Source organism: Alosa sapidissima, chromosome 16, assembly GCF_018492685.1.
Source record: "Alosa sapidissima isolate fAloSap1 chromosome 16, fAloSap1.pri, whole genome shotgun sequence".
NCBI classification, from domain to species: Eukaryota; Metazoa; Chordata; class Actinopteri; order Clupeiformes; family Clupeidae; genus Alosa; species Alosa sapidissima.
The window spans coordinates 12,923,192-12,934,787 of NC_055972.1; the positions used below are offsets into that span (position 1 = coordinate 12,923,192).

The 11,596-nt window shown below is 47.3% G+C and overlaps 1 protein-coding gene across 1 annotated transcript in view; it reads right to left on the minus strand.

Moving 5' to 3' along the window:
• Positions 1 to 1,322: 1,322 nt before the first annotated feature.
• LOC121685590 (adhesion G protein-coupled receptor A1) overlaps positions 1,323 to 11,596 on the minus strand; it is a 79,549-nt gene continuing 69,275 nt past the window's right edge. The window contains exons 10-12 of the mRNA XM_042066190.1: positions 11,361 to 11,509; positions 3,783 to 3,878; positions 1,323 to 2,934 (exon numbers count right to left, since the gene is read on the minus strand). Coding sequence (XP_041922124.1) covers positions 1,323 to 2,934; positions 3,783 to 3,878; positions 11,361 to 11,509 — 1,857 coding nt within the window. The remainder of the gene's footprint in view (positions 2,935 to 3,782; positions 3,879 to 11,360; positions 11,510 to 11,596) is intronic.

Sequence of the window (11,596 nt, forward strand, 5' to 3'; positions counted from 1 at the left end):
TCTGTCTGAAACAAGAGGGTGAGCTGGAATATGTGCAACATGAAATATAAAATCTGGCGGTAATGCTGAGGACTAGGTCAAGATGGGAATTAGTGATGCCTGTTCTTTGCATTGTACATTGAAACATATTGGGTGAACACACGCATGGTCTTAAAATCAAACAAACAAACAAATGAATGAACAAAGTAAAAAAAAAAAAACACTTTGCTCAATCAAGTCATTTCCTCAACAATCCCTGCTGAAAGACAGATTTGAATGGGTGACTGTACTAAGTAGCATTTTCTTGTTTTTTTCCTAACTCAATAAGCAAGTGACTGGGTGATGTCTAACTGACTCGGTCTTGCTACAGCTGTGGTTCACCCACAAGGACACAGAGGTGTACAACTGTCCTTCTAGCACCAGAGGTTAGCACAATGGATATGTTGTCATTGCACAGTACAGTTAAGACACCATAGAGACATCATAGATTCCAAACACTGTAGAGGAATGACCTAAAGTGGTCTAAAGTGGACTCTTTGTTTTGCACTTTTTCGGCACACCACAGACAAGTGGACAACAAAAAGCGGACAGGAGTCGATCTGTTGTTTTGTAAGCCATCTGCAGGTGTTCTCTAGTTGCTATTCACAGTATATAGCATTTTTTTTATTTAAATCATGAAAATATGAATCACTTGAAACTGCTGGTGAGTTGGTCTCTTAGAAACAGGGTCACTTTATAGTCTCTAGGTACTAAGCTCAAATCATCAGACCCAAGGATGGAGTCAGTGGCTCCTTTGTCAATAAGTTAGAGAGTGAAAATAAACTCATTAAATATCAACTAGAGCTGAAATGCATGAAGACACACACTAAAGTATCCATACACGTACACACACACACACACACACACACACACACACACACACACACTCTCTCTCTCTCTCTCTCTCTTTCTACATCTCTCTTACACACATAGATACACACACTGTGAGGTGAAAACACACACCTGTACCTCCAAATGAAGGTAGTGTAATAACCATGACTCCAAACACTGACGTGTGCACAGTCAACCCTGTGGAGGCTGCGAATCCAGTAGTTCAGTAAGTTTGATTAACCTGTACAACGGCCCATGAAAGACTATCCAAAACGTGAAGTGAGAACAGTAACAAAAAAAAAAAAAAAAAACTGAATGACCAAAACAAACAAACAAAAACAAATCCCTCAGATGGTTTCCAAGTTATATGGTTTCCTAAGGGGACAGGGCAAAGGAGGTGGTGGGGGCCTTTTTCTCAACTGCGTCAGTTTTTTTATTTCTTTTTTCTTTTTAGGCAAAAAAGAGCCCTTGAACTACACAGTAGTCTCGTTCTTCCAGGGGCCGGTGCGTATATTCCCCGTGCTGTCCAGCGGGTAGAGGACGTTCTCGGGCGTGCTGCTTTTGAGGATGCCATTCTGACTGGGCGAGGGGTTCTGCAGCAGCGACTGTCTGCGCGGCCGCATCTCCAGGTGGCCACCCATGCCCAGCTCCTCGTCGGCCGCCGCCGGCGCCATCTTGCCGCAGCCGCACAGGAAGGCCCCGGCGTCGCCCACCAGTTCGGGCGGGCACAGCGCGGGGAAGAGCTCGGCCTTGGCGCAGCAGGCGTGCCGGGCGTGGCACAGGGCGGCGTGGCAGCTGTGGTGGGGCCCCTCGTGGCAGCCGCCGGCGGCGTGGTGGTGGTGGTGGAGGTGGTGGTGGTGGTGGGGGTCGTCGCAGCCCAGGTCGTGCTCGTGTGCGCCCACGTGGCACAGGTGGTGCCCGCCGCCGCCGCCGGGGTGGTGGTGGTGGTGGTGGTGATGCCCGGCGTCCAGCATGCTGTGCGGGCTGTTGGCACGCGAACTGTGTCCACTACCGCCACCACAGTCCGCGGGCAGGTGGAAGGCGAACTCTCGCTCGCTTCCACCGCCCACGCGCTGCCGACTCAGGCGCCGGCCTTTAGTCCTGACGCTGCCGCCGGTACTGCCCGGGCCTCCCTTCAGGCAGCGGTGCAGGTGGATGGCCGGCCGGTAGCCCTCGGGGTCGGCGTGGAGCAGCACGTGCGCCGCCGTGGGCTCGTCCTCGCCGTCCGCGTCCTCGTCCGGCAGCAGCTGCTGCGAGTGCAGCCCGGTGCAGCACGGCGGTCCCACGTGCGTGGCCGCGACCGGGTTGGGCGAGGGCAGGCCGCCCAGCTTGCAGGGCGCGCGCGTGTGCACGCCCAGCAGGCCCTTGCCGCCTACCACCCCCGGGCACTGCGTGTCCAGGTGGCCGCAGTGCAGCAGCGGCCCACCGTGTGCCAACGAGTCCCCGTTCACGTTCAGCTGCTTCAGCCGGCCATGGTGGTGGTGGTGGTGGTGCGCGGGGCCGTGTGCGTGACCGTGGCCGTGGCCCGAACAGCCGCCGTGTCCACCGTGGCGCGGGCCACCACCTCGCCTGCCTGGACAGCAGGAGCACCAGCAGTGCCAGACGTCGTCGCGCTTGGCGCAGTGGTGGATGAGCACGAACAGGCCCAGGGTGACGGAGAAGGCCCCATACAGGCAGCTGAAGATCATGTCCAGGAAGTGGCCCATAGTGACGGCCAGCGCGCCGAACGTCCACGTGGCCAGGAACAGGAAGAGGGTGAAGGCCGCCGTGCTCAGCTGGGCGCTGAACGAGTGCTCGTTGGCCAGCAGCGCCGGGTTGACGCCGCAGCCGCCCACGCAGTGGACCCGGCCCACCTCGGCAGATGCCGGTGGGGCCCCCTGCTCAGGCCCCTGGTGGCAGTGGGGCGGCAGGTCACCTGAGGCTAGCCGCTGGTGCTCTTCGCTGGACGCCTTCAGCTCGTACTTGCGCTCCGGGTGCCGGCGCAGCTGGATGAAGGTGCCCAGGAAGTAGATGCACGTCACCAGGGCGATGAAGGCTACCGGCCCATAGAAGGCCCCCAGGCTAGGCTCCCACGCCATCCAGCAGCTGTGGGAGGGGTTAAAGGTCAGGACTGTTGGCTCTGAAGCAAGAACTAAGAGCAGGTGTTTATGTGTGAAGGTGATAGAAAGACAGATAGACAGACAGACAGACTGATAGATATATATATATAGATAGGTAGATAGATAGATAGATAGGAAGATAGATAGATTTCCATGTACCATGTAACTGAGAAGCAATCTTGATGGAGCATTCACATATAACAAACACCAATTCCAATACCAAATAGAATTGATTTAGATTAAGTGTTAGTTAGTATAATTTGTATTTTAGTATATTTAGTACATTCTTTATTTTCTACTGTCCTTATTGCTTAGTTGTGTTTTTATATTATATACTTTTAATTACTTTTTCTGCTGTTAGTGAATGTGTGTGTGTTGTCTGTATGCTACTGAGACCTTGAATTTTCCCTGGGGATCAATAAAGTATCTATCTATCTATCTATCTATCTATCTATTCAAATATTTTGAAGGTGCCAGTGTTTGTGTGTTTTAATTGGTGGTAGTGAATTAATCTTTGATTGTATGTGAGTATGCTGAGAGCATCTTAGGACAAGAGGAGAGTAAACCATATGTAGGAGAGAAGATGGACAGTCACAGAATAAGCATGTGTGTGTGTGTGTGTGTGTGTGTGTGTGGGAGGATATGTGTGTGTGCAGGGCAGAGAGATGTGTGGGTGAGCTGTGTGAGAATGTGGCTCGTGGGTATGCATGTCAAAAAATTTGTTTCTCTGCTGCAAAAACACTTGTTTGTTTTGAAAAGTGTGTCATTTTCCAGAGCAACAAAAGCACCATGACCATCTCCCTAAAGATAAAGAAATCAGATGACAGCACTTACTATGGTGTTAGCTCTCCACTTCCGTAATTTTCAATATTAGTGGCTGCAGTAATTCCACAGATAATGAAAGGGATCCCACCACTCACTAGGTAAAACCTATATAAGAAAACGACAGAGAGAGAGAGAGAGAGAGAGAGAGAGAGGGAGAGAGAAAATGTACTTTACCCGACTGACATATTTGATTTGTAGACTTGATCTGATTTAGTCTGATAATGTCCACAAGAGAAATAACAGAGAATAAATTAAAGCTTGAACAGCAAAGTGCCAGTGAGAAGATGAAATAAAGAGAGTTGCACACAGGAGAGCAGAGAGAGAGAGAGAGTGATAGAGAGAAAGAAAAAAAGAGAGAGAGAGAAGGGGGATAGCAACAATACCCAGTGATACAGATCAAAATGATGTGACACTCTGAATGTGAGAAATGAGAATACAATCGGGCTTGTTGGTATTCTGAGACCAGAATGAGATAGAGTAAGGGCACCAAAAAAGATCATTCTCTCTGTCTCTCACACACACACACACATGCACAGACACAGACAGACACAAACATAGTCTCAGACACGCACGCACACATGTACACACACGTACACACACAGTCGAACAAAAACACATACACACAGGTACACAGTACACACATAGGTACACACACACAGACACACACCACCACCTCTCCCTGATGCACCAGGCAATCACTACTGCAGGGGTGTCTTGTCTCCCCACCATCCTCACTGTCTTCCTCAATCCCACAATCCCTCTATGCTCACTGTCTGTATTCTCCTCCTCCAGGATCTACTCTCCCTCCTGTCCACTCAGCTCCAGATATCCTCTGACATCTTCTGCCCCTCTCTCACGCGAGTCCCACTAATAAAACACTTTCCATCATCTTGTCGCTTTCTATCGCCTCAACACACATGGATACACACATGCAACACACACATGCAAATATAGGACACACACACATACACCTTAAAGGCTGACCCAGAGTGTGAGGAGAGTTGCATAGGGAGCAAAAGCAGGACGAAGAGGATATGGGATTTAGGGAAATGCATGAGACAGAGAGACGAGAGGTCAGGAAGAGAAAAGTGTGTGTGTGTGTGTGTGTGTGTGTGTGTGTGTGTGTGTGTGTGTGTGTGTGTGTGTGTGTGTGTGTGTGTGTGTGTGCATGTACCCTTGAGCTTGTGTTTGTGTGTGCTTGTATTTGTGTGGGTGTGTATCTGTGTTTGTGTTTGTGTTTATGTGCGTTGTGATGTATGAGCCAGCTCTCACCACGGCGGCGGTCTGTGTTCCTTTCATCAGTGTACGGCTGGAAAAAAAGACCTCCCCTCCCTGCATGCTACTTCGCCTTTTCAAAACAACCCACAAAATGGCAGCGCCGCCACCAAAGGCTTTTAAGAGAAGTTCATGCACAACAAATCTGATGATATAAATAGACAGTGAATGCACCCCGAGCGAGAGGCGCATTCTCTTCCTCTCCTTCCTTGTCTCTTTCTCCCTCTCTCTAATTTGTATTCACTCTCTCTTTCTCTCTCAATCTCTCTTACCCTATTTCCTCTATCTCTCTCTTCACTCTTTCTCTCTCTCTCACGTCTCATACACAGTTTCTCCAACATCCTCCAGCCCAGATAGGTAGAGCATCACTCCCCAAGTGCGGTTGACATTTAGCCCACGTGATGGTGCAACCCCCCCCCCCCCCCCGCCCCCAACCCCCGTCGTGGACAAATCCACAACATTGTTTTGCTTCGTTACTGACCCGCTGCCGCATCACACACACACACATCCCACCTACGCACCCCCCTCACCCCCCTCACACACTCCTACCTAACGCGCTCTCAGTAGGGTGATCACCACCATCTCCTCACATAACCAGCTCAATTCAGCTTTATGGTCATTACAGCATTAAACATTTATGAAAAGACTTTTCTGGAAGTCCCTGAGGAGCAACATGAACATGCATAAAATACAACATAAATTTAAACAAGAGGAATGCCACAAAAGACAAGACAGTGAGAGACAGTGGGCCATATACTGACAGTATGCACAGGACAGATGCATCTGAATCTTCATATAGGACTGTGCATCACATATGCTGTTCAGGCAACTCCATTATATTCCTGGGGAGTGTACTCAGGGACACTGGAGAGGCTGTGGTATGCAATAATGCACAGGATGATTACGGGTTGCCTCAAAGGCCCTCGACATAAAAGGTGAAAAAGGCTCTTGAATAAAATGGTGGTGTGCGTGTGTGTGTGTGTGTTGTTTGTGTGTGTTTTTGGGAGATATGTCTCTGTGTATGCATAATTCTGTTGTGGGGTGCCATGTCATTTCAATCACACCAGCAAGAGGGTTAAATAAAAGAAAATGGGTGGTATCACAACATTGCTATTTGGCGATATATTGGCCTTTGTGTGTGTGTGTGTGTGTGTGTGTGTGTGTGTGTGTGTGTGTGTGTGAGCACGTGTGTAAATGTGTGTGAGAGGGGGTCTTAACGGCAGCGGGAGAAATTGATTTGTCTCTCCAGCTGTAGCAGTAGCTGGTCCTCAGCACTGCGGCCACTTCTGACAGTGGGAATTAGAGTCAATCACAGGGGCTCAGCCAGGCCCAATCTCAGCTCCCAACACACACACTCAAACACACATATGCACACGCGCGCACACACACTAAAACCCACATGCATGTGCGCGCACACACACACACACATACACACACACACACTCAAACACACAAAATGCACATGCACACACACACACATACATGTGCGCACACATGCTCACGCACACACACATACATGTGCGCACACATGCTCAAACCCACATGCATGCACACACATACACACACTAAAACCCCCATTTGCATGTGCACGCACATACACATAAACATACACACACACACTCAAACCCACATGCACACACACACACACACACACACACACACACACACACACACACACACACACACACACACACACACACACACACACACACACACACACACATACAGTACAGAGAGAGAGAGAGAGAGAGAGAGAGAGAGAGAGAGGGGTGGATCAGCTCAGTTTAAAGGCAAGGCGGGGAAAAGATGATATTAAAAGAGAGGAATATACAGGAGAGAGAAAGAGACAGAGGGTACAAGAACACAAGGGCAGGTCTAGACAAGAGGGACATTTTTCACTCTGATATATTGAGATGGTAATAAATCTGTTCCATTTCCAGGTAAAAAAAACCCACATTTTTTTCCACGTTTTTGATATGTAATGGCCCTACCGAATCACATCAAACAGTTATATATATCAGGGGAGCATTCACAGTTATGGCTTTCAGTCGGCCACAATCCACTGGACAAAGAAAAAAACACCATGTGTTGCATGTCTATTTATTCAGATTCACATGATGACATTTTTTTTTTGGTAAAACAGTTGTAAGGTTATGACGATAAAGATTTTAACTTTGGGAGAGAAACATGAACAGAACAGAACAGAATACGAAGAAACAAAGGAAATGGGGTGAGGGAGAGAGAGAGAGAGGGAGAGAGAGAGAGAGTGAGTGTGAGAAAGAAAATCTATATGTGCTTGTGTATGTTCGAAAGACAGAGGAAAGACAGTAAAGTGGAGAGCAAAAACGGAGAAACCAAGAGGAGGGATAAACAAGGAGAGAGTGAGTGACAGGTGTAGAGATGGAGGGAGAGAGGGCTCTTTCGGTGTAAACCCCTGTGCTGTGTCTCAGTGCCACAGTCAATTCTGCAGCAGGGCGTTAAATGGATTTCAAGCGGGGTGACAATAGGTGAAGGATGCAATGAAATCTGTTGTGAACTAGTCTGACACATGTGCTCTTATGATACCACTGACACAGACACAGCCCTGAAGACCATTTTCATCGGGCGCCGTGTGTACCATCTTATAGTCCACACACAAAAAACAGATCAGACTGGGACTGGAGGCTAACTATGATAAAGCAAAATTTACCTGCAGACTCAATAGCCACGTTTACATGGACACTTTTAATCCGATTAGAAATAGAATAACGGCTAAATTGCAATAATGATTCTCATAAACACCTCAATCAGAATAAAAACGCCTGATCCGATTAGAATTTTAATCAGAATGAAAGAGGTGGTGTAGTCCGTTCCTATTCCGATTGAACAGCCATGCATACGGTCAATCGGATTGTCCGCTGTATCTTCTCAAGGAAAAGTAGGCAACAACGGCTATTCCGATCAACGATTCTAAAGCGCTTGAGAGCATCTGATCGTTTACGTACCCCATGTAAACAGACAGCACTAATATTTCAACCGGAATAGTTTAATCGGAACGACAAAAAAAAACTGTGTAAACGTGGCTAATGAAAAAGGCGTTTGTTACATAAGTATTTCTCTTCATTGCATTTTCTACGCTTGTTAGCAGACATCAGCACTGATATTCTCAGAAGACATTCTATGAGATCCATTTTTTCTGATTCAGACAGTAATTGGAACAAAAAATGTTGCCTAATGGACTGTCATATTTTAAATACATTCAATCTGTCAAACTGATGAATTCCCATGCACAATTATTCTCTCTTCCTCTGTCTCTCTCTTCTAGCTGAACTTGACCGCACCTGAGGTGACAGACCACACCTGAGGTGCATTTAAATCTGGCAAACAGTGGTCGAACGTTTATGGCAAACATGACTCCCTATCCATTTCCTTTTCCTAGTCTTTAGCCAGTTCTCAGGAATCCTGCAGAAACAGCGTCTCAGCTGAAGATAAACTACAGTGGTTGGCTGTAGTGAGAAACAGTGAACAGTACACAGGCACAGTGGCAGTCAGTGCCCAAAGTTACCTACACTGAAATGTGACGGAAGGTGACATGGAAATGATCGCCCACCTTCAGTCATGTAAACAAAGACTGACTACTGTTCATGAAGGGGTTTCTATCAAACATGCACATGGATATGCACACACACAAACTCTCTCTCCTTCTGTCACATGCACACACACACACACACACACACACACACACACACACACACACACACACACACAGACACACACACACACACACACACACACACACACACACACACACACACCAGTGTTTCCCATACATTGACTTATTTGTGGCGGCCCACCACAATATCAACATTGACCACCACACAATGATTTTCCAGGTTGTACTAAATCGTGCTTAAATCTGGTTAACATCATAACCACGCTGTGCTAATTTGTTAAAAACTGTTGCATTCAAGTTAATTCTGCAAACCAACCACCACAATGGAATTCAATTCTCTGGGAAACACTGCGCACACACACACACACACACATACACACACTCCAGTTCCTGTTTTGTTTGGGATATACCCAGTCCCCGGTTAACCGAAAGGGAGAGACTCCGACCTCTGGTTGATCCCCACATCAGTGTGCACAGCACAGCACTGGCAGAGTAAGCAAAACAAACAAACAAACAAGCACATAAATAAACAGAAAATAAAAAAATAAATAAACATGGGGAGGCGGCATTAAGGGCTGGTTGCAGGCTTAAGCTCATCAGAGGGAAAAAGTCATCCCAGGAGAGATAAGCGCAGAGTAAATCCCCACGCTGGAACGAGCACTCTGGATCTCCGCAGCCTCACAGGTGAGAGAGGCAATTAAATCTGCGACTGCTGAAGAGGGTCTCTCTAGATACCCCTCCACAGGGTGGCTAAACCCCCATAGGAACCACCAAGTGTTGTTCCCTCCTGCCCTTCATTCCCCACTAAAAACCAAAACATCCACATACCCAATATTCTTTAACTTTTAAAAATAAATTAAAGCCAATTTGGCCTTTCACATGAGGGAACACTTTTAACATTTCAAAGTATAAACATTTATTTGCCTCATGAAGATACTGTGTATAAGTGGGCCTAACCAGACCGGTCCCTGTAGATGCCATCTTACCTCTGCCACCCAACATACTTTAGATGATAACATTTATAAAAGCTCGAACTGTGGGGTTCTGAGGGCACATCACTGTACTGCACCCACAGATGTACACACTCTAAGTCAAGCTAGCAGTCACAAACCTCATTGCAAAAACACTTGCATCCCATGAGAGACATATTCTTTAGCTATCCATCGTTACTAACACATCTCTCCCTGCAGACTAACTCAAGCAAAAAGACACCATTCTGATCCTGCAACACACAAAGAGGGTCTTGAATCACGTGGCGTACGTTCTCTGTCTGAGCCATTAAGCATTACTGGCACATCTGTACTTGCCTGGTAGTAAGGTGCCTAACAGATGCAGGCTAACGGCCCCTTTGACTGGAGGGGGAATACAGCAGAGCCTCCAACAATAACGCCATACGACAGCATGGTGCAAACACAAGCTGGCGCGCTGATGATGAAAGGCTTCTATTGGATAATAGTCCCATTTGCCTAAAAAAAAGACTTGTCATGGAGTCCATTACACACACATTCACATCACACACACTTCTATATTTAACAATGAGGCTTGCACTCAGCGGGACAGCACAGTAAGTAGATATAGCATTTTAGCGTTCACTGAAGTTTGATTGTTCACATGAACAATGTTCAATCTCAGCTTGATGGTCAGGATGGTCATTCAAGCCAATTCTTGAGCTGGTGAGACAGCACAAAGATGTAGTAGCTATATGTTGCTCCTCTAGGGTGTACATGCACAGGTTGCTAATCCAGTGTCTCCGAGAAAACTGAATTCCATTTGTGGTGGTTGGTTTGCAGAATTAACTTGAATGCAACAGTTTTTAACAAATTAGCACAGCGTGGTTATGATGCTAACCAGATTTAAGCATGATTTAGTACAACCTGGAAAATCATTGAGTGGTGGCCGCTACAAATAAGTCAATGTATGGGAAACACTGTGTAATCGTAGGCACCACTAGCACCATGTTGTTTTATCACCACCGCTGCAGACAAGGCTCCTTTCGTCCTTGTCTCTGGTGAGCCACAGACATGTGTACGAACAGCATAAACACAACACCAGAGGCGCTACCACCTTGTCTTTGCACTCTACGGGGATAGCGTTAGCATTAGATGGACGCACTAGCATGTCATCAATATGAGGCTAAAGTCAAGGTTAAACATCAGCAGCAGCGTTAACGCAACTGGAGCTCAGGCTTAGCAGTCTGCCCCTGCTGCATGCGTGTGAGTAGGCGTTAGCCGCTTAAACTCTCCCTTCGCCAAACATAATCCTCTCATGCCTCTCTCTCTCTCTCTCTCTCCTCTCTCTCTCTCTCTCTCTCTCTCTCTTTTCTCTCTCTCTGTTTGTCTGTCGCTCTCTCTCTCTACACCAGGCTCAACCACAATCATAGCAACACTCAATCACTTGCTGAGGCCTTGATTGCCAGGAGAATAAAAAAAAGTGTCTTTCAGTCCCAAGTAAAAAAAGCACTTAGTTTTCAAAAGAAAGTGAACAGAAATCACATCCACTGAGAGCCAAATCCTAGCACAGTCTCTAATCAGCCCTTTTTGCCTTTGAATAGACTGCGAGCACCATGATTGACTATCTGGCGGCTTGGTAAACAACAGGCCGATTTTAACCCTTTTTCTAGAAAGTTCTCTGGGGGGAGTGAGGCCAGGTAGAGGTCGTACCTCAGCATAGGTGATTTCGGCTGGTGCGTCGGGGCGTCTCCATCCTGAGGCTGCGTGGGCTTTTTGGTCACTTGCTTGTAGATGTTCCTGGCTGTGACGCCAAGCCACAGCATGGTAGAGAGAGAGGAGTAGTGCAACACCACACCAACCTGCCACACAAAGAGGGAGAAAGAGGAGGAGTAAGCATGAGCACACGCACACTCACACACACACATACACACACACAATCAATCACA